Below are 25256 nucleotides of genomic sequence, written 5' to 3'. Positions count from 1 at the left end.
ACACCTCTAATAATTAGTTATTAACTAATAATTAAAAATAAAATTGAAAGTATTTATTTGAAAAAAAAAAAAAAAAAAAAAAATTAATGACAATAACTAAAATCTAAAGAGTGCATTTACTGGATATGCACGTCGTAAGCCACATACTTTTTCTTTATCAATATACATTGCATCTATTTTTAATGCTAAATCATGCTCCAATGCATTTCTTGTTCTTAGTAATCGTTGATGCTGACACTCGATTTCTTTTAACATCTTGTGCATTTTATCTACCTCACGATTAATATTTTCAATTTCCTTTTGCAGGCTGCAATAATTTACTTAATTAGTATAAACATTTTTTTTACAATACTAATTAAATATTTAATTAGTATTAAAATTTACAAACCTAACGTGAGCATAATCACGACATAATTCCAATTCTGGACGATGCATTCGTGCTTCTAAACGAGTATGAGCTACTTTGAGAGCATAACTTTTGTCAGCAATAGCTTTCCGGAGTATTTCCATATTTTTTTCAACGTCAAATATTTCTTGTTGAACCTGTTAATTAATTTTTACTTTAAAAAATAGAAATAATTTATTATAACATGTATATACTTTATGCAAATGCTGTTGTAATTGATTTTTAGCTTCCAACAATTCAGAGCTACGACGAGATAATGCATTATTAGAGTTTGTCCATGACTCCCACATATCTCTCGACACGCGATTCACTAAAGATTCAGATTCAGCTCGCAATTGCGATGATTTTACTCGTTCACTTTGTGACTTCTGAACTATTCTATTGGCTGCATCTGCCCAAGTTTCTTGCTCTGATACACTAGAAAAATTTGATAATAATTAAACTATCAAATTTTATATCAACGTCTACTGAAACAAATATTAACTATTTACCATGGGTCATATTTTTCAATACCCGAATAATATTGTATCCCTTGGCTGTAATTATTTAGTTGATGGCAAAGAGTATCAATTCCTAATGCACTTTCTTTATTTTTCATGTCCAGTTGTAATTGATTTTGAGAAGCTCGACAATTTCGTAACTTGTAAAATTAAATCAAATCAATTATTATTATTTAGTTATAAAATAAAAATAATAATTTTGTTCTTTAATCACTTGCCTGGTCTTTGACTCGATCGAGACATGCTTCTAATTTTTTTTGACTTGTCCGAAGATTTGACAATTCATTGAGAAGACATTTTTCTGAATCATCGTGGACAAGCTCGGTGCCTAAAATGAAAAAAAAAATGAAAGTATTTAAGGATACTGAATAAGTTATTGATTTAATGGTCAACCTTTCCTGGCTTCCCGATGATAAAGACACTCTTCAGCAATATGCAGCGGTCCTTCGATATCTTGAATAGCTTTTTCCAAAACAGCACGACAATCTTGAAGTCTTTCGCACTCTTGAATAAGTCTTTCCAGTTCAGCCGCCACTTCATTTCTCCAAAATGTCACGTCAGTTATTCGTTCGCCTAATCTACGATCTGTGTCGTGTTGGAAATTATGAATTTTTTCTTCTGCAGCTCTAAAAAGTTTCAACATATTGTATTTATTTTTAATTAATAAGAAATAATGTTTATTCAATTTTTATAAATTATTTGCTTACCGCATAATCTTGACTGCGTCATTTCTTATTCTTTCTGAGTAATAAGTATTAGCATCAGCTTCGTTGTAATACTTAATTTGTTTTTGAAACCATTCGTTTGGTGTGTAACGAGTATGAAGAGCTGATTGAGAAGCATGAACAGGATTGCGATGAAATCCAGTCACAAGATTTGGAAATTTTAACGGCTCTGTAGACATATCAGTAACTGGATCCAATGCATAATTCGACACGCACTTTGTCGATCTTTAAAAGAGTTTAAAAAATATATTTAGTAATTAAACTTTTTAGTAGTCATATTTAAATTATAAAGTCAAAAAACAAAAGGTCACCGGAAGTAAAATAAGCAATACAACCAACAATAAAAATATTTTTATTGTTTAGACAATTAAATTTTTTTTTTAGAACTTGCAGCTATTAACAAACGTTTGAAAACTTGTTTATATTTTATAAACGAATTGTATATACTATTAAATAAAATTATTTGAAATTGTGCATTTAAAAAGTGATTAGTTTAAAGTCATTCTCAGACAGTACCCGCCACTTTTTGAAAATTTTCCAAGACTTTCAGCTGTAGAGTTGATCTTAATTGGAACTTAAACGAAATTTATTAAATAAATTTCAGTTAAATCTTCATGTTTTATAATTCGAATTTTCAAATTTTGAAAGCTAAAATTTATTCAAAAAATTTCGTTTAGCTCGTAAGTAATTTTTTTTAAATTTTATATCTTAGCAAAATTGCAACTTGGTTGTATTTTTTCAATCTATGCTTTCAATTATTTTAATTTTAATATGTTAATGACAGCTGTCATTGAAAATTTTTAAACACTGGCAGACACTGTTTGGCAACGCTTTTAAATTTGAAAAAATAATTTTGCATTAATATTTAATTAGTTTATCTAAAAACAATACAAATTTCAAATGCTAGCTTTCTTATTTAAATTTAAATAAATGTACAAGTTATGATCCTGAAGTGCGCAGACAATTAACAATTTTTGGATTTTTGTTTCAACAAATCAATTACAAAAAAAATATAAAAATATACAGATGTAAAAAATTTTAAAAAAACTACAGGTGCAATTTTTTCAAATATTTTTTTTTTTTTATAATTTATCGCTTAACAAAAAATAAAAAAATTATTAGACATCGGCTAACTTCAATTTCATTATAAATTCCAAAATTATATTAATAATAATGAATTGATTAATTATTTGAAATAAAAAACTTACAATGGAACCAATTGAACGTTTTCATATCCAATATTTGGGCGCCAAGGCATCAGCGAATGAACTCTCTTGCAATCACTTCCACGGACTGGAATTACTGGCTCCAAACAAGTCATTGATGATCCAACAGTTGCCCAAGGCTGAATTTGCTGTCAACAATAATTACATTTAACAATAATTAAAAACTCTAAAACTTGTCATTAAGTCACTAGTTCAAATATCAATTTTTCCTTTATCAGTTGTTCAATCATGGCTGATGTACCGAAAGATGCTCCAGAACGTTCGTATTTAATTATTATAATCACGTAGAAAATAAAATAATAATAATTAAACGTTATTCTAAATCTATTTTCAAATGTTTTACTGTAAATATTAATAATTAAAAGCATAGTAATTAATGCTACTGAAGAATTATTTCTAAAAAAATATAATTAAGAGGTTACGTCAGCTACATGACAGCTAAATAATTATATTTATTTTTTAAGATTGCCCTGGAACAGAAAGCGATAATGCGGGAAAGGTATCAGCGTGTGCTGGTTGTCCAAATCAAAATATTTGCGCATCAGGTGCAACAAAACAACCTGACCCTGGAATAGAATTAGTGAAACAAAGGCTTGCTGATGTCAAATACAAAATTTTAATATTGTCAGGCAAAGGTGGTGTTGGTAAAAGTACAATGACTTGTTTAATAGCACGTGCTTTGGCTGCTGACAGTGCAGACAGAAATGTAAGCATCAATAATTAAGCATCTAATTATATTTAAAGCAGGGTAGAAGTACTTCTACTATTTGTGGCCACTTGAAAAATTTTAATAAAATAATATGTCATGTAGGCAATAACATGATTCATTTTTTTAATTCGTTCAAAGACAATTTTTTTACTGTATTAGAACGAAAATATTTTTTTAATACTTTTTCATTAATTTAAATAAAATATTAATGGTCCAAAAATAGAGCACTGGCTACAAATGGTACTTCTACCCTATCTATTGATGATTCTGAAGTTAACAGACAATTAAAAACTTTCGGATTTTTTTTTTCAACAAATCAATTGCAAAAAATAAAAACTTAAAATATGCACATATAGAAAATTTTAAAAACTATAAGTGCAATTTTTTCAAATATTTTTTGTTTTATTGTTTAAAAAAAAATCCAAAAATTATTAGATACTGGCTAACTTCAGTATCATATCTATTGAGCATTAATTATAACAAATATCAAAAGACTTACTTTCTTTCCTAAACCTAGTACATCAATCTGATTTTCGATGTACATTGTTTCATGTCAAGGACTAAAAATATCTTGCACAAGCATTGATCCTGTAAACTCTAATAAAATTCACCATCTATCTATAGCTATTTGATATTTGTGTCGTATCAGCTCGTACCAGCTTCTTATCGATTGCTATTGTCCATGTAGAACACGATTTGATTTTTAATATTATTGTTCTCGGTCTTTAAATTTACTGATCTATAAATATTTAACTGACATCATTATATATAATTATAATTTATTTGTTTCCAGGTTGGGGTATTGGATATTGATATTTGCGGACCTTCACAACCAAGAGTTTTAGGAGTCGTTGGAGAACAAATACATCAAAGTGGTTCTGGATGGTCTCCTGTAGTATGTTCATTATTTTATCCTGTAAAATATTCTTTAGGAATCGATAATGAAAATATATTAATTTAAGACCACTGGTATTTAAATTTAAGTACAACGACAATCAAATTTTCTAAACTACCCGTGATCTTAAACGTCATTTTTAAATATTTTGACATAAGCAATAAGTTGAATAAAAATATATTTTAATATTTTAATGTTACAGTATGTAGAAGAGAATTTAGCATTAATGTCAATAGCATTTTTATTAAATAGTCCGAGTGATGCTGTAATTTGGCGAGGGCCTAAAAAAAATGGTACAATATTTTTATTTGAATTATTTAATAATTGACTTTTATTTTTAAACCATAAAATTAAATACTTAATACTTAGTAATCAATAATATTTTTTTAGGGATGATTAGACAATTTTTATCAGAAGTTGATTGGGGTAATTTAGACTACTTGATCTTAGACACTCCGCCAGGTACCTCGGATGAACATTTATCTGCTAGTACATATTTGCAGAGTGCGGGAATAACTGGAGCAATTATTGTCACTACTCCACAGGAAGTGGCTTTACTTGATGTGAGAAAGGAAATTGACTTTTGTAAAAAAGTTAAAATTCCTATTCTGGGTGCTATCGAAAATATGAGTATTTTTGTTTGTCCTAAATGCAAAGTAAATATTATTTTTATATTATTGATAAACAAATATATCTTTATTTGAGGTCATTCTTAGATAGTGCCTTCTAATTTTTAAAAATTTTCAATGACAACTGTCATAAGCGTATAAAATTTAATCAATTAATTTAAAAAAATTTTAAGCATTAATTGAAAAAAGGACAACGTGATAGCAATTTCACCGAGATATAGAATTTTAAAAAAATTACTTACAGTTGTTATTAATTAGGAGCTAAACAAAATTTGTTGAATGAATTTTAGCTTCCAAAACTTGAAAATTCAAATTGTAAAATTGACGTGAAGATTTTACTGAAATTTATTTTCCAAATTTCGTTTAACTCCCAATTGATGGTAACTGTAAGTATTTTTTTTTAAATCTATGTCTCAGGGAAATTGCAACTCGTCATTTTTCAATTAATGCTTTAATTTTTTTTAATGAATTGATTAAATATTGATACGCTTATGAAAGTTGTTATCGAAAATTTTTAAAAAGTGGCGAGCACTGTCTAATCGTCTTAAAGTATTAATTTATTATTATATTTATTTATTAGAATAGTGCAGAAATATTCCCAGCATTAACTGGTGGTGCGCGTCACATGGCTGAAGAAATGAATATCGACTTTTTAGGATCGATTCCTTTGGATCCTTTGCTAGCACGTTGTTGTGATGAAGGTAAAAATGTATTTACTGAAATGCCTGAATCACCAACAATTGTTGAGCTTAAGAAAGTTATTACCAGTAAGTTTATTTAAAAATATATATATAATATTTAAATAAGTACAAACGCCAATTAATAAAATTATAAATAATTTATTTATCAGGGATCATTGACAAGTGCGAGAGCAGCGGAAAAAAAGCAGCTGCAGATGATGATGAATAATCATACGAAAAATTCCAAACTTTGTATATTTATTATCTAATGTATTGATGATGCATCATAAAAAAATCTTGTATTTTATTTTTAAAACACCAAAAATGTTTATCTTCTCCATATAAATAAAAATTATTTTAATATCTAGGTAATTTGGTTACCAGTATGTACAGTAATCAATTAGTCACGATTAAATCGTATTTAAAGTTTATAACTTTCTATTAATAAACTTGAATTATCAAGGACAGTAATCATGATCTGAATCACTAAAAATGTATCGATATATTACATTTTTAGCCTCCTGTTCGATACTGCATGGCGATTGATCGTCGTCGACACTATTAGCAGCGACGTATCTGAATATTTTATTCATATTTTCTTGTTCATTGTCATTATTATCATAAACAGATAATGGTGTTGATTCATTATCATCTGAATTGATGGATACGTATCGAAATATTGTATTTTCAATACCTTGATTATTATTTATTACCTTTTCACAGTCTTCGCTCAGCGATGTATTAGTGTTTTTATTATCTTGTTTTGTATGTACTTCCATCTTAAAAAATATAAATAATAAATTTCTGTACGGTAAGAAACCCAGTACTCGATCCAGGAATTAGTACTCGATCATTCATGTATTTGTATATTTGTATTTACTAAATTTAACTAAATATAGATATGAAAATTAGTGAAGTGATCGAGTACTAGAGCAGATACTATATCGAGTACTAGATCTTAGTACTCATCAGGTACTAGATCTTTTACCTTACAACTAAATATTACACTTTAAAAAATTGGAAGTGAATTCGGAGTGATACTGATTTTATTTGAATTCGAATTCACTCGAATAAACTCCTTTTAGGAGTGAATTTCACTCCGAGCGAATCAAGTAAATAAATAATCATACGCTTCGGATTTACTCCGCTAATTTTTTACAGTGTAAATACATAATTACATACTAATGACTAATTAATATTAAAGAGTAAAAAAAAATTACCGGAAGTTCGTTATTTGTTTTCAAATTTTCTATTAACATAACTAATTTAAAATTTTTATCATTCAACTGCTTGGCTCTTTTCTTCATCAACTGAAGTTGCGTTTGAAGCAGAGAAATCCGATTTCTCGCTTGTTGAAAATAAAATCGTGCTTTTTTTGGTGAATTCATATCATCAATATTAAAATCACCTTCAAAATATTTACGTCTACGAGGTAAATTTTTCGAATCTGTTGAATCAACGGCAGATATAATTACGGAATCAGGAATCAATTCTCGCGTACATCTCGAATCATTTTCTGAATCATTCGGCTCGGAGATTATTATCGACGGATTATCTTCAGCATCTGAATGTGTCCTTAAAAAGAAGAAAATTCTTATAAATATATTGGAGATATCAATTAATACTATACAAATAAATAAAAATAATGAACTTTGTATTTACTCATTGCAATCGTTTGCCTGTTGATGTGCAGAAATGATGTTTGGTTGCCTTCGTACAGAAATAATATTCGGTGAAGTAAATTTTTTTTTTTTTCTAACAACTTTATTGTCATTGTTATCACCAACATAAAGAGTTGGGACAGCATCAGCTCGTAATGATCTACCTCTGCCAAAATGACGTGGAATAAAAGAATCATCAGTGAAATGTCTTGAACAAATACGAGCAACAGTTGTTAGTTTTAAATTAGTTTGATCCAGTTTAAGAATTGAAAACCATCTGTCCTTCATTTTTTCATCTTTAGGAAGTCTAAGAAAAAAATATAATCAACCAACAATTAATTAAATTATATTGTTTTGATTATTAATTATAAAAATAATAAAAAAACAAGTGCAATACGTACTGATAAAATGATAATGAACTCTCTTTTTTGTATCTTGCTCTACAATTTGAAACAATACAGCGAAACCCCATTTTTTAAAATACTTTTTGTATAAATAAACCGCGTAAATAATTATAAAAGAAATACTATCTATAATTATATATTTTGAAAGTATTTTAAATAATTAATAATAATGATAGTTTGTAAAGAACTGTCATGTGATAAAATTTAATTTAAATTTTAGGTTATATTGATATATTTTCTATAGTTTATTTTTGTAAAATTGCTTTTTCAAATCTTCGCGTATTGTCGTTCATGACTCTGAAGTTAGCAGACAAAGAAAATTTTCAAATTTTTTTTCAACAAATTGTTTATAAGAGAAAAAAAAAAAAAAAAAAAAAAAATATGCACATGTAGAAAATTAAAAAAACTATGAGTGCAATTTTTTAAAATATTTCTTTTTTATAATTTGTCGTTTTTAAAAAAATTCAAAAATTATTAGACGTCAGCTAAATTCAGTATTATTTTTTATTATGAGTGTGAAGTAACTGGCAAGTGGGAAATTCTTAAAATTTTGAATAAATAAAAAAAATTCAAGTAGGATAAAAATTAGAAAGACGCGTATTTTTAAATCAACAAAAATTCAGTACTCGCATTTTTTAAAATTTCATTATTTTAATTTATTTATTCAAAATTTATAAATTTCATGTCTGCTACATTCACACTCATTTTTTTTTTATTCTGCGCATGCTTTTTTCTATTTATAAATGCAATTGTTGATTATTAAATATAATCATAAATAAATTTATAAGAACAAAATTTGTAATTAAATTTAATTTAAAAATTTATTATTCAAAATTTAAAATTTGAATACTTCAGTGTTTAGAAATTCAGTTTAAATGAATAGGGATCGGCACCGAAAATACTCGAAGACTATTAAAATAATGAAATAGAATAGATATATATTATTAAATATATGAGAAATCATATGATTTTGTTGACGGTTTACTTGAATGAACTTTACCGTCAACTTAAAACATGGCGTCAGTGATAAAAGGTGCGAGATAAAATTAATTTACTTTAAAAATAAAGTATTAAAAATATTAACAATTATTTATTAACATATATATATTTTTTTAATATTTAAGCAATGAACAAAATAAATAAATAGATGTATTAAATAATTTAATTTAACTATTATTTTAATTAATTACACTTGTGAATACTTGTGTAGACATTGGTGAAATTTGGAGCAGGCTATTTGATCATCGTCCGTTTATACAAGGTGAATTATCATATTTTGTACGTGAATTTGAGGTAATTTATTATATTTTTTACTTAAATTTATTTTATTAATCAAGTATATTATTTTGATAATCTAATTACTGTTATTTAGGAAAGGCGGGGTGATAGGGAAGTAGAGAGATTATTTAAAATATTAGAATACTCTACGGAACTTGAACAAAATCAAATTGATAGAGCTGAACAACTTGGGGATTGTCATTTACCAAGTTTAAAAGCTAATACTGATGTAGCACTGACTATGTGCGAGAGGATAATACAAAGAGAAAATAAATTTAATAGTGTAAGTATTATCTCAAGTAGCACAGAGATAACTTTAAGATGTTATAGAGATCCTATTTAAAAGAACAAGACAAATTTCTTTTACCTCAAAGTTAAATTTATTTAAATTAATGACTTACAGATGTTGGTCCTAGGAGTCATAGGAAATTTATCTTCTTTTTTCCGTTTTGAAATTAATTTCAATTAAAAAATCACTTAGATGCCTAACTTTACCATTATTTGAAATTTAATATTTGTCGTCACTTGTGACACATTTAATATTAATATAAAAAAATATTTTTCAAAATTTTTCTGTTTATTATTTTGAAAATAATAATTTTTCTAATAAATACTAATAAATTGAATAAAATTTTATGTAAAATAAAATTCCATTATTTAAATTTTATATTATTCAGAAGCGTTTGATTTGAATTTGTGTCTTTTCATAATTCTTTTTAGCGATTAAGAGCAGAAGAAATTAAATTTACAGTTATAACTAAATTTTAATTTAATTTCTTTTAATTTTTAAAAACTGATTAATAATTAATTACAATTTTTATTAAAATAAAAATAACTTATTTGAATTTAATTTTAGGATAATAAGTTGGCTGAAAACAGAGAAATACGTAAAGAAGAATGGAAAAAGTTTATCAATGATATGAGTGATAAGTGTCGTAAAGTTGATGCAACATTTAATGAAAAAGAAGAAGAATTAAAAAATTTTTACGCTGACCTAGAAAAAAAACTTCACATAAATCCATAAATATTTTTTTAGTTAAAAAAATCCCTCTTAATTATTCAATTACCATAAATTTTATATATTTGTTTTTCTCTTCATTTATTTATTTATTATTTTTTGTTAATTATTTTTAATAATTTAATATGCCAGTAGAGCAAATAGAAGATCCATTTATAAAGATAAAAGCAACGTTGCCATTAATTAAATTTGTGAGGAAAAATGTAAATATCAAAGAGGCTCCAGAGAGAATACGATCGTTAAAAAAATCATCAAAGTCAGATAATTATTTATTAAAAGTAGATGATATTAAATGGTTAAATAATTATTTAATCGAATACAGAAAAAAATCAGACAGCAAAGTTTATTTACATGAGTTATTGGATGGCATAAATATTGATTTACCTCAACCTAAAGTGACACCGAGAAATCCTGTTTTGGAAGCGAGAATTAAAAAATTAACGGCACAACAAAACAATCGTGATTATGAAGCGATGACTAAAGAAGTTGATCCTGTTAAAAAACGTTATCCTGAAGATACTATTGCATTTCAAAGTAAGATTATATTATGAGTATTTAATAGTTATAATAACAGGGTTACCACTCAAGTTTCTTGACTTTTACCATCTTTCTAGAATAAAAATAATTTTTTTCCGGTAACAAAAATACAGAGTCGTATAATAATTTTATTAATAGTCGGTTTTACTTTTTATAAATATAAATTTTTTTAGTCCTCAAAATTCGGAAAAAAAAATTTTCATATTTATTAAATCAGTCATTAGAAAAAATATTTTTTTCTGAGCTATTTGACTAATAATAAAATTGGAAAATACTTAAAAATTCATTAGAAATTTTTCAATTGTTCTCCGTTTTTTTAAGTGGGTGGAAACTCTGAGTAATATAAAATTAATAATTATTAATTACAATGATAATGATTTATTTACAGTGAAAGAAATAAATAGACAGCTTATTGCTATTTTGCAATTTGTTACAACAGTAATTGCAGCATTCGCATTTGGATTTATTGGAATCGAACTAATAGTTGGTAATCTCGACTTTGGATTCCGTTTATTACTTGGAATAATATGCGGTCTTATTGTTGCGCTAGCAGACATTTATTTTCTCGCTAAAAAATTGAATGAAGATTATGTTGAAGTAACAAAACCAATGCCAATTTATACAAAATTACACAAAGAATAATAAGAACTTCCGAAATAGATTATACATTTATCAAAATTATGTAGCAAAATACAAAATACTTCATGATTTAATTACACCAATTTGATTATAAATTATAAAAATAAAAACTAATGTTTATAATAAATACCATTAAAAATTAATACCAATGATCATTTATCATAAATAAAAACATGAATATAAGAAAATTTAAAACTAATTATTTATTTCAATCATCATGTTCACTTTCACTATGCGATTCACTTTTATTCGAACCACCTTTACCATTTGATATATTTTTATTATCCTCACTACTCAAGTCATCATCATCATCATCATCATCATCTTCCTCTTCATTATTATTATCATCACCATCATCATCATCGTTTTCGTCTTTTTTAGAATTTGAATCACTTTCAGAGCCTGATTCTGAATCGGATTGACTGTCACTGTCAGAATCAGAGCTACCAGATGAACTACTTCGTGCAGCAGCTTCTTTAGCAGCCATCAGCTCTTTGAATTGTCTTACTGTTATTTTACGCGGCATTATTTCTTTAAGAAAATCTAAAGTTTCATTAGTCTGCGCTACTTCTGCTAAATGTTTATAGTCTAATGTATTTTTTTGATTCGCTTGGGAATAAGCTTCTGTTGTTAAATACTGGATAAACATTTCCTGTTAACATAAAAAAATAAACAATATCATTAATTAATAAAATAAATATGATACTGAAGTTAGCCGGTGTATAATAATTTTTTAATTTTTATTAAAAACGATAAATTAAAAAAAAAATATTCCAGAAAATTGCACCTACAGTTTTTAAAATTTTTTACATGTGCATATTTTTAGTTTTGAATTTTTTAATTAAATTGTTGAAAATAACCCGAAAATTGTTAATTGTCTGCTAACTTCTGGATCATAAGTGAATAAGTTACTGATTATAATAAATCTCTGAATGATTCTGATAGAAATTAAATAAAAGTCAACCGGAACTTTGGTATTTTTAGAAAATTTAATTAGAATTTTTAATGAGGAGAGTAATTAATAATTAAATAAACAAATAAATGTAATTACTGTAGCTTTGGTAACTAAAAATAAACCATCTTGACCAATAGAATCAACATCCGGTGAACTTTTCATTATTGTACGAACTCTTGCTAATGGTAATCGAAGTTCTCGAATTTTTTGTGGTGACTGATGTGATGCCATTATTTATAATCAATAATTACCAGTTATGTTATGAATTAAAAACTATTCCTATAAATTAAATGTCAATAAATAATTAGTATTCAAAATAATTATAAATTAATTAATGATAGTTTACTTACGTTTTAAATAGAAAGTATATAATTAACTGAAAAGTGTTCACTTATTTTTTACGTAAATTAAGAAATAGTCGAATTAAATTGTAAACAATAGGAATCAAACGAATACAATATTTAAATAAAAAAATAAATAATAGAAACGATTAAATAAATTATTAAAGATTATTTATTTTGTTGTTTACATTGAATTGACGGTTATGTTTCGCTGGTAAATTTTAAATCCAACCGTGTGAGGGAAAAAAAGAAGCAGCTCCCTCGGAAAACTTTGCATTTCTCCCTCTCTAGTTTGTTCCTCTGTTATCCCCGTGTTATCCTTGTAATATTATTTTAATTTACAACTTTTAAGTTTTCTCCTAATTTTTAAAAAGTTATTTATCAAATATTTAAATTTACCGCGCAAGTAATAAGATTAATTAATAAATTACTTATGAGAATAAACAATTTTAAGTATACTTTTTAGTATCATTAATATAATTATTGATGAGTGTGAATGTAGCAGACATCAGACAAATTTGAATTAGAATTATTAATAAATAGAGGAAATAATGAATAAAAATAATATAAGAAAAAATGCACATTTAAAAAATTTTTAAATTAATAAGTGTATTTTTGAAATTATTTCCTCTATTTATTTATAATTTAGAATTTGTCTAATGTCTGCTACATTCACACTCGTATTTATTGAGGCAAATGAATTTTAATAAAATTATTAAATTTCAATTTTGAAATTTCGCGCCAAGTTGGCGCTACTGCGCGTCACTGTATTCGACGTTCAATTTTTTTTAAAAGTGGGGGTGAGAGAATCGAATCGCAAAGTCGATTGCTTTGTATCAACTAGCGGTCCAATAGCAGCAGTCAGTATAGTCTAGATTCTTCTTTGTTCTTTACGTTTGAATTGTGACACAGTAGTGCAATTGTTTCGCAAAATTATCTATAAAAGTTATTGTTTATAGTCATTGTTTAATTAAAATTTGCAGTGTGTGTAAAATTTAAATTGTTCAAAGTGTTTGTGGTGTCGTTAAGTATTGAGTGTTCAGTGCTAGTGTAAAGGCTTGCTGATGGCTGATGCTGATGACTTCCAAGTTCCTGAACAAACTCATCTGGCATCGTTTGGTGGGAAATAGCAGTTAAGTGACGTTTTTTTAGCTGTAATACACTTGGATCAATTTAATTTAAATCTCCAGGTGTATTAGGATACCCTTCTGCATATTATTTCTCCGCCAAGGTTTGTTCAAACACTTGCGTGTTTTTTTTTTTTTTTTTCAATATTTAAAATTTTTTTCTAACATTCAGCCACCATTTTATTTTGACGAACGATTTAAAATTTTTCTCCCATTTCTAATAAGTTATTTATCGAATATCTAAATTTACGGCGCAAGAATAATAAGAATAATTAATAAATTATTGATTAAAATAAAAATTTTCAAGTGTATTTTTAAGTCTGATCAATATAATTATTGACACAGATAAATTTTAATAAAGTTGTTGAATTTCGATTTTGAAATTTCGCGCCAAGTTGGCGCTACTGCGCGTTGCTGCATTTACCGTTCAAATTTTTTGGCGGTTCAATAGGGGCAGTCAGTATCATCGACAATAGAAGTAGTAGTCCAGATCCTTCTTTACGTTTGAATTGAAACACAGTATTGCATTTAAATCGTGTAAAATTGTGCAGTGATTGTAAAATTTATCTTTTGTTAATTTAAATTGTGCAAAGTGTCTACGGTGTAGATAAGTGTTGAGTGTTGAGTGCTCAGTGCTAGTGTAAAGTGTTGCGAATTGCTGATGCTGATAACTTCCAAGTTCCTGAGCAAAATCATCTGGCATCGTCTGGTGAGAAATAGCAGTTAAGTGACGTTTTTTTAGCTGCAATGCACTTGGAGCAATTTAATTAAAATCTCCAGGTGTATTAGGACACCCTTCTGCACATTATTTCCCCACCAAGGTTCGTTCAAACACTTGCGTGTTTTTTTTTTTAAATTTTTTTAATATTTTTCTATCATATTCTGTCACCATTTTATTTTGACGTACGATTCGAAAATTGAAATTATTCCTCTATTTCGAATAATTTATTTTTCTAATATTCAAATTTACCGCGCAAGTAATAAAAATAATGAATGATCGACACCATCCATTATTCATGAGCGATTACAATTTTTTAATTGTGTTTCAAAGTATAATTTAGTAATTACTCATTTACATACTTATTGTAATCATTAATTGTGATATTTTCATTATGATGATGACGATGATTGTAAATGTAAATACTAGTAATGTATAAGTTATTTGTGTGAAAATTTAGTGACAACGATATTGCAACATTAAGAGTCTGAAAAAAAAGTATGAATCGTAATTCATATCATAAAGTAAGTAAATGATATTATTATTTATAATTTTATGAAAAATAAAAAAATAACCGCTTCCGGGTGGGCTCGAACCACCAACCTTTCGGTTAACAGCCGAACGCGCTAGCCGATTGCGCCACGGAAGCTGTCGAAATTTCGCATTGCGTTGACACTTATAAGTCTAAGTACCAGAATCAATTCTGTCAGTAATAATTTTTCCTTTTTAAATATAAATAAAACAAAAGTATATAAAAAATTTTATTTATTTCTATTAGTCAAAAACTCTATAAATTTTAAGTTACACAATTTTTTTTTAGGTCAACCTATTAAAGATGTTTAGAAGAAGAGTATTGGGACATTGTCTAGACTGAAAACTTAATACGATCAAATTATTTTCTGAAGGATTAAGTTATAATTTTATAATCGGGGTACAGATACTGATGTTAAAAATGACACCGATAAAGAATGACTCAATAAAGATTGAATTATTGATATAAATAGTTGAAAGATAAATTTAAAGATAATGTTGGATGAGGAACTTGATACGACATGTTACTTGTTACACTGACTGATGTGGATATCATATTTTTTTTTATTTTAAATAATTTTTTTTCGTGTTAATTAATAAAAAGATAATGCCTGAAAAAATGTCTGGAATAGAAACTAAATATAGTCCAGTAAGTTAATTTCCATAATGAAGTATAAAAATATTTATGGTGTGAAATTAGTTGTAATATATAATTTTTCATTATTTTATTTATTAATTAGGGTGATAATGTATGGATTAAAAGCTCTTTGAAAGAAGAGTTTGATGTTCCTGTGGGATGTAAAATAATTTCTGTTGACAAACGAGGATTTCAAGTTCAAGATGATGATGGAAAGGTAAGACTGTCAAAATTTATATCTTTAAGAATTTTTAATACACTTATCAATGTAATCTTCGATGATATCTTATCAATTATTATTGATTATTATCATCAGTAATTAAGTGATATATTTTTATAATATTTCCTATTTTTTCCAATTTCATTTTTTGTTCTTTCAAATTTTATCTTCAGTTTTTCTGTCAAATTTTATCTCATTTGATCTAGACACAAACATTTTTAATTATTATGCATTAGTTTTGGAGATTAATTTTAATGAAGAAAAACTCAATTATATTTTTTCAGAAAGAAATGATAAATAATGACCGAATTCTTAAACTTATGCATTCTTCTTCAGTCTCTGGAGTTGAAGATATGATAAAACTAGGAGATCTTCAAGAGTACGCTATTTTAAAAAATCTTCATATTAGATATAATCAAAATTTAATTTACGTATGTAATAAGTAATAACATATTTTTTCATAAATCACTGAGTTGATTACATCAATTTCTGTAAATAAAATAATTTATTTTAGACGTATACAGGTAGTATGTTGATAGCGATCAACCCTTATAAAATATTGAATATTTATACACCTAAAGAAGTTGCAAATTACCGAAAAAAAAATATTGGAGATGAGCCACCTCATATTTTTGCGATTGGTGACAATTGTTTTATGGAAATGCGGCGATCGAAGATAAATCAGTGCATCGTAATCAGGTTAATTTTTGTTAAATAATATTCGTAAACCTGAGTGATAGAATATTATATTTTTAACAAAAATATTTGAAATTTTAGTGGAGAAAGCGGAGCTGGTAAAACTGAAAGTACAAAATTAATTTTGCAATATCTTGCGGCAATAAGTGGAGAACATTCTTGGATCGAACAACAAATCCTTGAAGCTAATCCTATTCTTGAAGGTTTCAGATATTTATATATATTTTTTATGTTATTAAATAAAAATTATTTTGGGTCTTTATCACTTATATTTTTCAAACCTTGAGAGATTTTTTTTTATCAGAAATAAGGTAAGAGACCCAGTACCTGATCAGGGAACTAGTATCCGATCACTTATATATTTGTATATCTATACTTACTAGATTTTACTAAATATAGATATACAAATACATGGAGTGATCGGATACTAGGTCTTTTACCTTATAACCATGAATTAACAAAATCAATTTTTTGCGTAAAAAATAATATGATTTATTATCGAAAAAGGTATATTATTCAAGAGAATTGACAAATTGTTTTTTCAATATAAGTAAAAAAAAAAAATTAATGAAAGTTTAATAGGATAAGTAATAATGAGACTCATAGATTATTTTTATTTCACGAAATTCTTCTCTTTATATATAAAGCTACAGTATTTATATTTGTATTCCAGCATTTGGAAATGCTAAAACAGTCCGTAATGATAATTCCTCAAGATTCGGAAAATATATTGATATAAAATTTTCAAAAAATGGGTCAATTGAAGGAGCAAAAATAGAGCAGTATCTGTTAGAAAAATGTCGCTTAGTTTATCAAGGACAAAATGAAAGAAATTATCATATTTTTTATTCGATCCTCGTTGGCTTATCTAAAGAAGAAAAGAAAAAATTAAATTTAGGATCATCTAATGACTACAAATATTTATGTGGCTCTGCCGAATGTCAAGGACGAAATGACGCACAAGAGTTTGCTGATGTACGAGCGGCAATGAAAGTATTAAATTTTAGCGATGAAGAATTTTTGAATATAATCAAACTCTTAGCGGCCATTTTACATATCGGCAATGTGAATTATAAATCAATAATATTGGCCAATATGGATGCGAGTGAGATTATTGAAGATGTTTCCATGAAAATGTTGGTAGAAATTTTGGGTGTCAATAATCGAGCTCTGAAAGAAGCGCTAACTCGAAAAACAATTTTTGCTCAAGGAGAACGTGTTATCAGTAATTTATCTAAAGATCAAGCTATTGAAGTAAGAGATGCTTTTGTAAAAGCTGTTTACGGGAGACTTTTTATTTTTATTGTCAGTAAAATAAATGACACGATCTTTAAGGCTAAATCAAATACCAAAAACTCAATCGGAGTTCTTGATATTTTTGGATTTGAAAATTTCATTCACAATAGTTTTGAACAACTCTGTATTAATTATGCTAACGAACATCTTCAGCAATTTTTCGTAAAACACATTTTTAAAATGGAGCAAGAATATTATAATCAAGAAGGAATTTCTTGGAAGCATATTGAATTTATCGACAATCAAAATGTTCTTGATTTAATTGGAGTTAAGCTAGTAAATATTATGGCTCTTATTGATGAAGAGAGTAAATTCCCAAAGGTAAAATACCGAAATTGTTTTTTTAAAACTTTCTTAATAAAATTTTATTAATTTATTTGATTTTTTAAGGGAACTGATGAAACTCTGCTGGCTAAAGTTCATCAAATGCATCACAATAATCAAAATTACGTGAAACCCAAATCAGATTCAATAAAAGCATTTGGAATAAAACATTTTGCTGGATCAGTTAACTATGAAATTGAAGGTTTTCTTGATAAAAATCGCGATACATTTTCATCAGATTTGAAACAACTCATAACTATATCATCAAATGATTTTTTGAAATTAATATTCAGTCAAGATTTGACTAATGAATCTGACGGTAAAAAACGAGTATCGTCTTTGTCATCCGAATTTCGTAATTCTTTAGATTTATTGATGAAAACATTGGAAAGTTGTAATCCATTTTTTATTCGATGCGTGAAACCAAATGAGGAACAAAAACCATCGGTAATTATTCAATATATTATTTAGTAAAAATTTATGTAACTATTTATCTGTTTCAAAACAGTTATTTGATCGCTCACTTTGCTGTCGTCAACTACGATACTCCGGTATGATGGAAACAGCAAAAATCCGTCGCGCTGGATATCCAATTCGTTATGACTATCCAGAATTTGTTAACAGATTTCGTTGTTTAGCAAGAGGTATTTCTTCTAAAATAATACAAGATGTTGCTGAAAAAATTTGTACCAATACTTTAGGAGTAAACAATCATAATTATCAATTCGGTAAGACAAAGGTATTTCTTAAGGAAGAGCATGAATCTATTTTGGAACAACAGAGGAATTTGGTACTCGCTAAAAGTGTTGTTGTTATTCAAAAAAATATAAGAGCATGGATTTGTAAAAAAAAGTATGATGGGTTTATTTATTTTTACGATGATTTTACCCTGTAAAAAATTGGGAGTGAATTCGCTCTGATGAAGAAAAATGATTTAATCTACGCTAAGTTTATACCTATGAATTAGTCGATTCAAATTGTTTTGAATCGTTTCAAATAATTTTTCTTAATCAGGGTGAAGTGATTACAGATTTTATTGAAATCCGCATGCATTTCGATTCGGACTTTTAAAATTAAAAAAAAAAAAAAAATTTTGCAGTAAATTTCACTCCGAGTCAATGAATAGTCATCCGCTCCGCAATCACTCCGGGTTCAATTCAGATTCACTCCGCAATTGTTTTTACAGTGTATAGTAATGAACGAATGCGATAGTTATTATTATTATTATTATTTTTAGATATTTGAAGATCAAGGCAGCAATTATTACAATTCAACGAACTTGGCGTGGTTATGGCCCAAGAAAACGTTATTCAATAATGAAATTAGGATATCAAAGACTGCAATCATGTATACGATCTCGAGTTCTTGCTTATGAATTCCGTCGAAAACGAATATTAATAACAAAATTACAAGTAATTTTATTTTTTAATCTTAAATTATTTCAAATCTTCTATTAAATCGATTTTGTGATTTTTATTTCAGATTTACTGTCGCGGTTATCTTGCCCGTAGTATTTTTAAAAAAAAATATCAGGTAATGTATTATGATACTATAAATTAAAATTTCTAAAAGCAATGCCGTGTATTAGATAATTTTTTTTAGTTATCATACCGATAAAATATATTGGATAAAAATTTTTTTATTATTAATAATTAACACGTATTTTCTTAGTGGCGAGAAATGAAGTTGAAGGAAATAAACGATCTGTTTACTGAGGATGAAAAGAAATTGAAAGCGTCGGGAAATAACATGTGGAAAGAAATAGCGAAAACTAATTTTGAAAAACGATTAGAAGAATTACGTCAATCACTTGTGAATTTCGACAAAGATAATTATATTACTGATATTGTCAAAGAGTCTGAGAGTAATATAGATACAATATTTGAGTTTTTAGATAATGAACCAAAGGTTTCTACCGTAAAAAATTTACCAGCAGATATGTACGCGGTATGTTTTATTTTATTATTTAAATAAATACTATTGATAAATAAACTGATGAAGGTTATTTAATACAAATTAGTCATTTTAGGATCTTTCTACAATTAAAAAAGAAGACGAATTAGATAAAAAAAGTGTTCTCGAAATCCCATTTGAAGACTTACCAAGTATTGATTTGTCAACTTATCATTTTAGTAAATTTGCGGCAACATTTTTTACATCAAACGTAACACCACATTATTCTCGTAGACATTTGAAACAATCTTTATTAGATTTACCATTAGCAGTTGATCAATTGGTAAAATTATTTTTACTTTTATTTGCCTATTTTACGGCGAAAACTCTGTAGTAAATTTTCCTATACGTACATATAGGATAGAGGTACCGTTTTTGGCCACTTTAGGGCCAGTTTTGGACACTTAAAAAATTTGAATAAATTAATTTGTAAAAGGCGCAATCACATAATCAATTTTTTAAATGAGTTCAAAGATACTTTTATCGAACTGCTACGATAGATGTTTTACTTTATACTTTTATTATTTAAAATATAGTATTTAAGGTCCAAACATGGAGCAGTAGCTACAAATGGTACTTCTACCCTATATATAACATAGGAGAACTTGCCATTTTTTTGTTTTTTTTTTTTTTTGTGTATACAGTTCAATAATTATTCATCACTTAACTAATCAGTTTTATTAATTTCATTGCAGTCCTCTCAAGCCTTGTGGATAACTATTTTAAGATTCATGGGCGATCTTTCTGAGCCAAGAAATCCCATCGAAACTCCTGCATATAAAACCGTTATGTCAACAGTATCCGAAACAATTTCAAAAAGTTTTATGCGATCAAAAGAGTATGAAACTTTGATAAATGAACAGTCTAAACAAAAACAAATTATTCGTATGACTTTAAAACGTCAAAGTAAAATACACAAAGACATCAGGCGGGGTAAGTTTCTTAAAAGAAAAAAAATCACAATAGTTTATTATTAATAAATTTCTTATCTTTTAATTTTTCAGGAATTGTAGAAGATAATTTTGTAGATGAAACATATCAAGACTGGTTACAAACACGATGTTCTAATTTAGACAAACTTCATTTTATTATCGGCCATGGTGTTCTCCGCCCGATATTACGTGACGAAATTTACTGTCAAATTATGAAACAATTGACTAAGAATCCTAGTAAAGCATCGCATGCTCGTGGTTGGGTTCTTTTATCTCTTTGTCTAGGTTGTTTTCCGCCTAGCGAACGATTTGTTAATTATCTTCGAGCATTTATTAGCTCGGGACCACCAAACTATGCTCCTTATTGCGATCAAAGACTTACCCGGACAATAAAAAATGGCGCGAGAACTCAGCCTCCAAGTTGGCTTGAACTTCAGGCTACTAAAAACAAAAAACCAATTCATTTGGAAATAACTTTTATGGATGGAAATTCGAGAATAATTGAATGTGACTCAGCCAGTACTGCTGAAGAAATTGTTAATACTCTTGCTAAAAGTATTTCATTGACTGATATATTTGGATTTTCACTCTTTATAACTCTTTATGACAAAGTGTTGTCCCTCGGCGCTGGAAGGTAATTATTATACAGTACAACCTGATTATAAGTTGCTTCCCTTCTTTTTTTTGTTTGTATCGGAATGATATCCTCTTTTATTAGTTGATCAAGTATTTGCGTAGAATAACTTAATTAATATAACGGGATCGAAGTCTACCTCCGTTTTATGAGAAGCCGTTTCCTCACCTATTTCAGGTATACGCGCGCTGCGGATGCCCCTACTTCCTTCCTAGACGACACTCTTAATCGAAAAATATAATCAAGTAATTAAGGTTGGACATTAACCGGAGGTATGATCAAAAATCTATCTAACCATAGCCACCATGAGATCATACCTCTCTTGGACCAAACACTATTATCTCAGGAAATAAAGAGACTCTAGTCGAAGTGGGCTTGGATAGACCCCTCGTGGTACCCAGTCCCCTGTACTGGTGATCAGGTTGTTTCGTGATGAATGGTGACTTTCCTCAATACCCTAAAAAAGGGTTTCCTATATTTGTAATAATCCAAGTTGCGAACAAGTATCCACTTGTTCAGTCTCTGATGAATTTTCTATTTTTCGAACCTTTAGACGCTCTGATTATTCGTCAAATCAGAATACAGAGCAGCTCGGGATGTACGTAGATAAATGACAAACGTTAACTAACTTATAAAAGGACTGCGGATACAAACAAAACGCACACATTTGTAGAAAACCGAGCTATCGCCAAGTAAAAGTAGTAGGGAATAACCATTTCCAAGAAATTTTTCTAAATAACTTCTTACAGTAACTTATAACCAAGTTGTACTGTATTTAAAAATATAATTTATTTTTAGGGATCATGTGATGGATGCAATAAGTCAGTGTGAACAATATGCCCGCGAACAAGGGCAATCAGAACGTTTAGCGCCTTGGAGATTATTTTTGAGAAAAGAAATTTTTACACCCTGGCATGATCCAACTTTAGATCCAGTTGCTACTAATTTAATTTATCACCAAATAATCCGTGGATTGAAACACGGAGAGTACAGATGCTCTAGTGAAACAGACATCGCAATGCTAGTAGCTCAACAATTGTACATCGATTACCAGACAAAATTACCACCTGAAAATATTAAAAGTACAATGCATCTTTATATTCCTGATCATTTACTTCAAAATTCCGTGCCTGAAGCTTTGTCCAAGTGGGAAAAACTGACATTAGCTGCTTACAAAAAAAATTCAAATGTAATTAATGCTGTTCCAGTGTTGAAAGCCAAAGAAGAAATAATTTATTTTGCTAAATGCACATGGCCAATTTTATTCTCCAGATTTTACGAAGCAGTAAGAGTATCAGGACCAGAATTACCAGTCAATAATATTATAATAGCTGTGAATTGGACCGGAGTTTACTTTGTCGATGATCAGGAACAAATGTTACTTGAGTTATCATTTGTAGAAATTGCTGAAGTGACGATTCAAAAATTCGATAATACTTTAATAAACAACTTAATTATTACAACAGTACAGAGAGATGAGTACACATTTAAGAGTATGGATGCTGAGGATTTAGTTGGATTAGTTAATTACTTAATTGACGGATTAAAAGAAAAATCCGTGTATGTCGTAGCGACCCAAGACTACATGAACGGAATTTATGGCTCAACAGATGGCCAATCTTATCTGTCATTACAGAGAGGTGAGCTCGTTAAGCTTATTGGATGTACCGGTTATAACATATTGACTTCTGCCTGGGGCTATGGAGAATGTAATGGCATTAAAGGAGAATTTCCGTCAGAATGTGTCTACGTATTACCAACAATCACTGCACCTTCGTCAGTTTTAATGGAAATTTTCAAAAACGACTACACTACCAAAAACACATTAACCAAAAATAAAAAACAACCGTCAAATACTAAAATCTTTACTTTGAAAAAATTTGCGCAAGATAATTTTAGACAGAGCTACAACATAACACTTTCGAAAGGCTCGAGTATATCTTCCGCCAGAAGAACGGTGCCTGAAAATCTTTGGAAACACACTCGTACGCCAATAAAGGCTCCTTTGTTAAATAAAGTCTGTGCAAATAAAGAAATGTTTCAATTGGCACTGGAAACATTTACAAGTATACTGAGATATATGGGAGATTTACCGAACAATAGACAAAAAATAGGCACTGAGTACACAGATATTATTTTTAAAACGACATTAGAGCACGATGATTTGAGAGACGAAGTGTATTGTCAAATAATACGTCAACTTACTGATAATAAAATTCGTTTGAGTGAAGAAAGAGGGTGGGAATTGATGTGGCTTGCAACGGGTATTATGTCTTGTTCAACGATTGTTCAAAAAGAAGTGATACGATTTTTGACATGTCATAAAACTGCAATAGCCAAAGATTGTCTTGATAGATTTAATATTATTATGAAAATTGGGAATAGAAAATACCCGCCGTACATCTTAGAAGTTGAAGCGATAAGATTTAAAAGTATGAAAATATATCATCGTATTTATTTTCCAAATGACAGTGACGAAGCATTTGAAGTTCATTCGTCGACACGCGCTTCGGATCTTTGTGATGAAATAGTTGACAGAATGCAATTAAAATGTAACGATGGCTTTAGTTTATTTGTTAAAATAATTGATAAAGTATTTTCTGTTCCAAACGATTATTATTTTTTTGATTTCATAAACGAACTTATTGAATGGATAAAACAATCAAATCCAACAGTTAAATTATCAAGTATTACACAAGTGCAGTATCAAATATTTTTTATGAAAAAACTATGGATCAATACTTATCCTGGACGTGACCCCAATGCTGATGAGATATTTTATTTCCATCAGGAATTGCCAAAGTATCTTCGCGGTTATCATAAGTGCAGTAAACAAGATGCCGTTAAATTGGGCGCGTTAATTTATCGAAGTAAATATGGAAATAATAAGAATGAAATGTCTGAATTGTCAAATAAGATAAGTGAATATGTACCAGCAGATTTACTTCACGTTTACAGTAAAAGTGATTGGAAAAAAAATATAACAATTGCGTACAGTCTTAATTCAGGAGTAAATGAAGCCAATGCTAAATTGCTGTTTCTTCAGTATATATATCAGTGGCCGACATTTGGATCAGCATTCTTTGAAGTAAAACAATCAACGGAAGTTAATTTACCGGAGTTTTTAATAATAGCTATTAATAAAAATGGTGTTTGTGCAATTCATCCTCAAACTAAAGATATATTGATAATGTGGAGTTTTACAGAGCTTTCAAATTGGTCATCGGGTAATACATATTTTCATATGACGATTGGTAATTTTATAAAAGGCCAAAAAATTCTTTGCGAAACAGCTCAAGGATATAAAATGGATGATTTAATATCCTCATATATTTTTTATTTTAAAAATGTTCTTAAAAATTATTAGCTGAAATTATAATGTAGGAATATTAAATTAAATAACGTATCTCAAGTTAATACTAATATTTATCGAAATTTATTTTAACAAAATAAGACATAAAATATCGTGAGAAGAAATTTCTTTTCGAGTGAATTATTAATAATAGCTGATTTTATTCATATTATAATTTTTAGATTTGAGTATATTAGTACCCTATCAAAAAAATATATATGGGATTGCATGAG

General features: G+C 28.0%; 7 protein-coding genes and 1 non-coding gene across 8 annotated transcripts; 4 read left to right on the top strand and 4 right to left on the bottom strand.

The window, feature by feature from the left end:
• Positions 1-96: 96 nt before the first annotated feature.
• Positions 97-2952, bottom strand: LOC103568222 (tektin-3). Its single transcript, XM_008544979.3, has 8 exons — positions 2840-2952; positions 1614-1856; positions 1300-1532; positions 1125-1234; positions 898-1046; positions 601-823; positions 389-543; positions 97-307 (listed from the first exon to the last, which is right to left on the bottom strand). Exons 1-8 carry the CDS (start codon positions 2950-2952, stop codon positions 97-99), a joined length of 1437 nt encoding a protein of 478 aa, XP_008543201.2.
• A 13-nt stretch (positions 2953-2965) lies between these two features.
• LOC103568221 (cytosolic Fe-S cluster assembly factor NUBP1 homolog) lies at positions 2966-6092 on the top strand. The gene is made up of 7 exons (XM_008544978.3): positions 2966-3116; positions 3322-3563; positions 4360-4461; positions 4664-4754; positions 4852-5117; positions 5671-5857; positions 5941-6092. The coding sequence occupies exons 1-7, from the start codon at positions 3086-3088 to the stop codon at positions 5997-5999; spliced, it is 978 nt and encodes a 325-aa protein (XP_008543200.1). The 5' UTR covers positions 2966-3085; the 3' UTR covers positions 6000-6092.
• A 127-nt stretch (positions 6093-6219) lies between these two features.
• On the bottom strand, positions 6220-8067 carry LOC103568224 (THAP domain-containing protein 1-like). Its single transcript, XM_008544981.3, has 4 exons — positions 7833-8067; positions 7433-7738; positions 6991-7345; positions 6220-6549 (listed from the first exon to the last, which is right to left on the bottom strand). The coding sequence occupies exons 1-4, from the start codon at positions 7901-7903 to the stop codon at positions 6229-6231; spliced, it is 1053 nt and encodes a 350-aa protein (XP_008543203.1). The 5' UTR covers positions 7904-8067; the 3' UTR covers positions 6220-6228.
• A 610-nt stretch (positions 8068-8677) lies between these two features.
• LOC103568225 (biogenesis of lysosome-related organelles complex 1 subunit 5) lies at positions 8678-10227 on the top strand. The gene is made up of 4 exons (XM_008544982.3): positions 8678-8868; positions 9046-9128; positions 9208-9396; positions 9970-10227. Exons 1-4 carry the CDS (start codon positions 8850-8852, stop codon positions 10135-10137), a joined length of 459 nt encoding a protein of 152 aa, XP_008543204.1. The 5' UTR covers positions 8678-8849; the 3' UTR covers positions 10138-10227.
• On the top strand, positions 10161-11316 carry LOC103568226 (transmembrane protein 199). Its single transcript, XM_008544983.3, has 2 exons — positions 10161-10665; positions 11057-11316. Exons 1-2 carry the CDS (start codon positions 10257-10259, stop codon positions 11308-11310), a joined length of 663 nt encoding a protein of 220 aa, XP_008543205.1. The 5' UTR covers positions 10161-10256; the 3' UTR covers positions 11311-11316.
• A 189-nt stretch (positions 11317-11505) lies between these two features.
• On the bottom strand, positions 11506-12870 carry LOC103568227 (chromatin accessibility complex 16kD protein-like). The gene is made up of 3 exons (XM_008544984.3): positions 12613-12870; positions 12359-12541; positions 11506-11959 (listed from the first exon to the last, which is right to left on the bottom strand). The coding sequence occupies exons 2-3, from the start codon at positions 12491-12493 to the stop codon at positions 11516-11518; spliced, it is 579 nt and encodes a 192-aa protein (XP_008543206.1). The 5' UTR covers positions 12494-12541; positions 12613-12870; the 3' UTR covers positions 11506-11515.
• A 2153-nt stretch (positions 12871-15023) lies between these two features.
• On the bottom strand, positions 15024-15097 carry Trnan-guu (transfer RNA asparagine (anticodon GUU)). The gene has a single exon. It is a non-coding gene; the product is annotated as a tRNA-Asn (tRNA).
• A 188-nt stretch (positions 15098-15285) lies between these two features.
• LOC103568358 (myosin-VIIa) lies at positions 15286-25038 on the top strand. Its single transcript, XM_014440804.1, has 15 exons — positions 15286-15628; positions 15720-15833; positions 16121-16267; positions 16351-16535; positions 16614-16735; positions 17206-18149; positions 18219-18599; positions 18661-19004; positions 19390-19564; positions 19635-19685; positions 19824-20099; positions 20182-20388; positions 20801-21038; positions 21110-21671; positions 22470-25038. The coding sequence occupies exons 1-15, from the start codon at positions 15587-15589 to the stop codon at positions 25036-25038; spliced, it is 6357 nt and encodes a 2118-aa protein (XP_014296290.1). The 5' UTR covers positions 15286-15586.
• Positions 25039-25256: the final 218 nt, after the last annotated feature.

The sequence above is a fragment of the Microplitis demolitor genome, chromosome 4 (genome assembly GCF_026212275.2).
Source record: "Microplitis demolitor isolate Queensland-Clemson2020A chromosome 4, iyMicDemo2.1a, whole genome shotgun sequence".
In the NCBI taxonomy this organism is placed as follows: Eukaryota; Metazoa; Arthropoda; class Insecta; order Hymenoptera; family Braconidae; genus Microplitis; species Microplitis demolitor.
This window is presented reverse-complemented; position numbering and strand designations above follow the sequence as displayed.

Excerpts from the sequence above, each read along its gene's own strand:
- LOC103568225 (XM_008544982.3), top strand. Across the intron at positions 9,129-9,207 it reads ATTTTGTACGTGAATTTGAG|GAAAGGCGGGGTGATAGGGA; the intron begins GTAATTTATTAT and ends ACTGTTATTTAG. Across the intron at positions 9,397-9,969 it reads GAGAAAATAAATTTAATAGT|GATAATAAGTTGGCTGAAAA; the intron begins GTAAGTATTATC and ends ATTTAATTTTAG.
- LOC103568358 (XM_014440804.1), top strand. The coding sequence starts at position 15,587 with ATGCCTGAAAAAATGTCTGGAATAGAAACTAAATATAGTCCA. Across the intron at positions 16,268-16,350 it reads ATAATCAAAATTTAATTTAC|ACGTATACAGGTAGTATGTT; the intron begins GTATGTAATAAG and ends AATTTATTTTAG. Across the intron at positions 18,150-18,218 it reads AAGAGAGTAAATTCCCAAAG|GGAACTGATGAAACTCTGCT; the intron begins GTAAAATACCGA and ends TGATTTTTTAAG.
- LOC103568222 (XM_008544979.3), bottom strand. The coding sequence starts at position 2,952 with ATGACTTGTTTGGAGCCAGTAATTCCAGTCCGTGGAAGTGATTGCAAG. Across the intron at positions 1,047-1,124 it reads TCGATCGAGTCAAAGACCAG|TTACGAAATTGTCGAGCTTC; the intron begins GCAAGTGATTAA and ends TAATTTTACAAG. Across the intron at positions 544-600 it reads TACAACAGCATTTGCATAAA|GTTCAACAAGAAATATTTGA; the intron begins GTATATACATGT and ends ATTAATTAACAG.
- LOC103568221 (XM_008544978.3), top strand. The coding sequence starts at position 3,086 with ATGGCTGATGTACCGAAAGATGCTCCAGAAC. Across the intron at positions 3,564-4,359 it reads CTGACAGTGCAGACAGAAAT|GTTGGGGTATTGGATATTGA; the intron begins GTAAGCATCAAT and ends ATTTGTTTCCAG. Across the intron at positions 4,462-4,663 it reads GTTCTGGATGGTCTCCTGTA|TATGTAGAAGAGAATTTAGC; the intron begins GTATGTTCATTA and ends TTAATGTTACAG.
- LOC103568226 (XM_008544983.3), top strand. The coding sequence starts at position 10,257 with ATGCCAGTAGAGCAAATAGAAGATCCATTTATAAAGATAAAAGCAACG. Across the intron at positions 10,666-11,056 it reads AGATACTATTGCATTTCAAA|TGAAAGAAATAAATAGACAG; the intron begins GTAAGATTATAT and ends ATTTATTTACAG.
- LOC103568227 (XM_008544984.3), bottom strand. The coding sequence starts at position 12,493 with ATGGCATCACATCAGTCACCACAAAAAATTCGAGAACTTCGATTACCA. Across the intron at positions 11,960-12,358 it reads TTTTAGTTACCAAAGCTACA|GAAATGTTTATCCAGTATTT; the intron begins GTAATTACATTT and ends TTATGTTAACAG.
- LOC103568224 (XM_008544981.3), bottom strand. The coding sequence starts at position 7,903 with ATGGGGTTTCGCTGTATTGTTTCAAATTGTAGAGCAAGATACAAAAAA. Across the intron at positions 7,739-7,832 it reads AGTTCATTATCATTTTATCA|ACTTCCTAAAGATGAAAAAA; the intron begins GTACGTATTGCA and ends TTTTTTTCTTAG. Across the intron at positions 7,346-7,432 it reads CAGGCAAACGATTGCAATGA|GACACATTCAGATGCTGAAG; the intron begins GTAAATACAAAG and ends CTTCTTTTTAAG.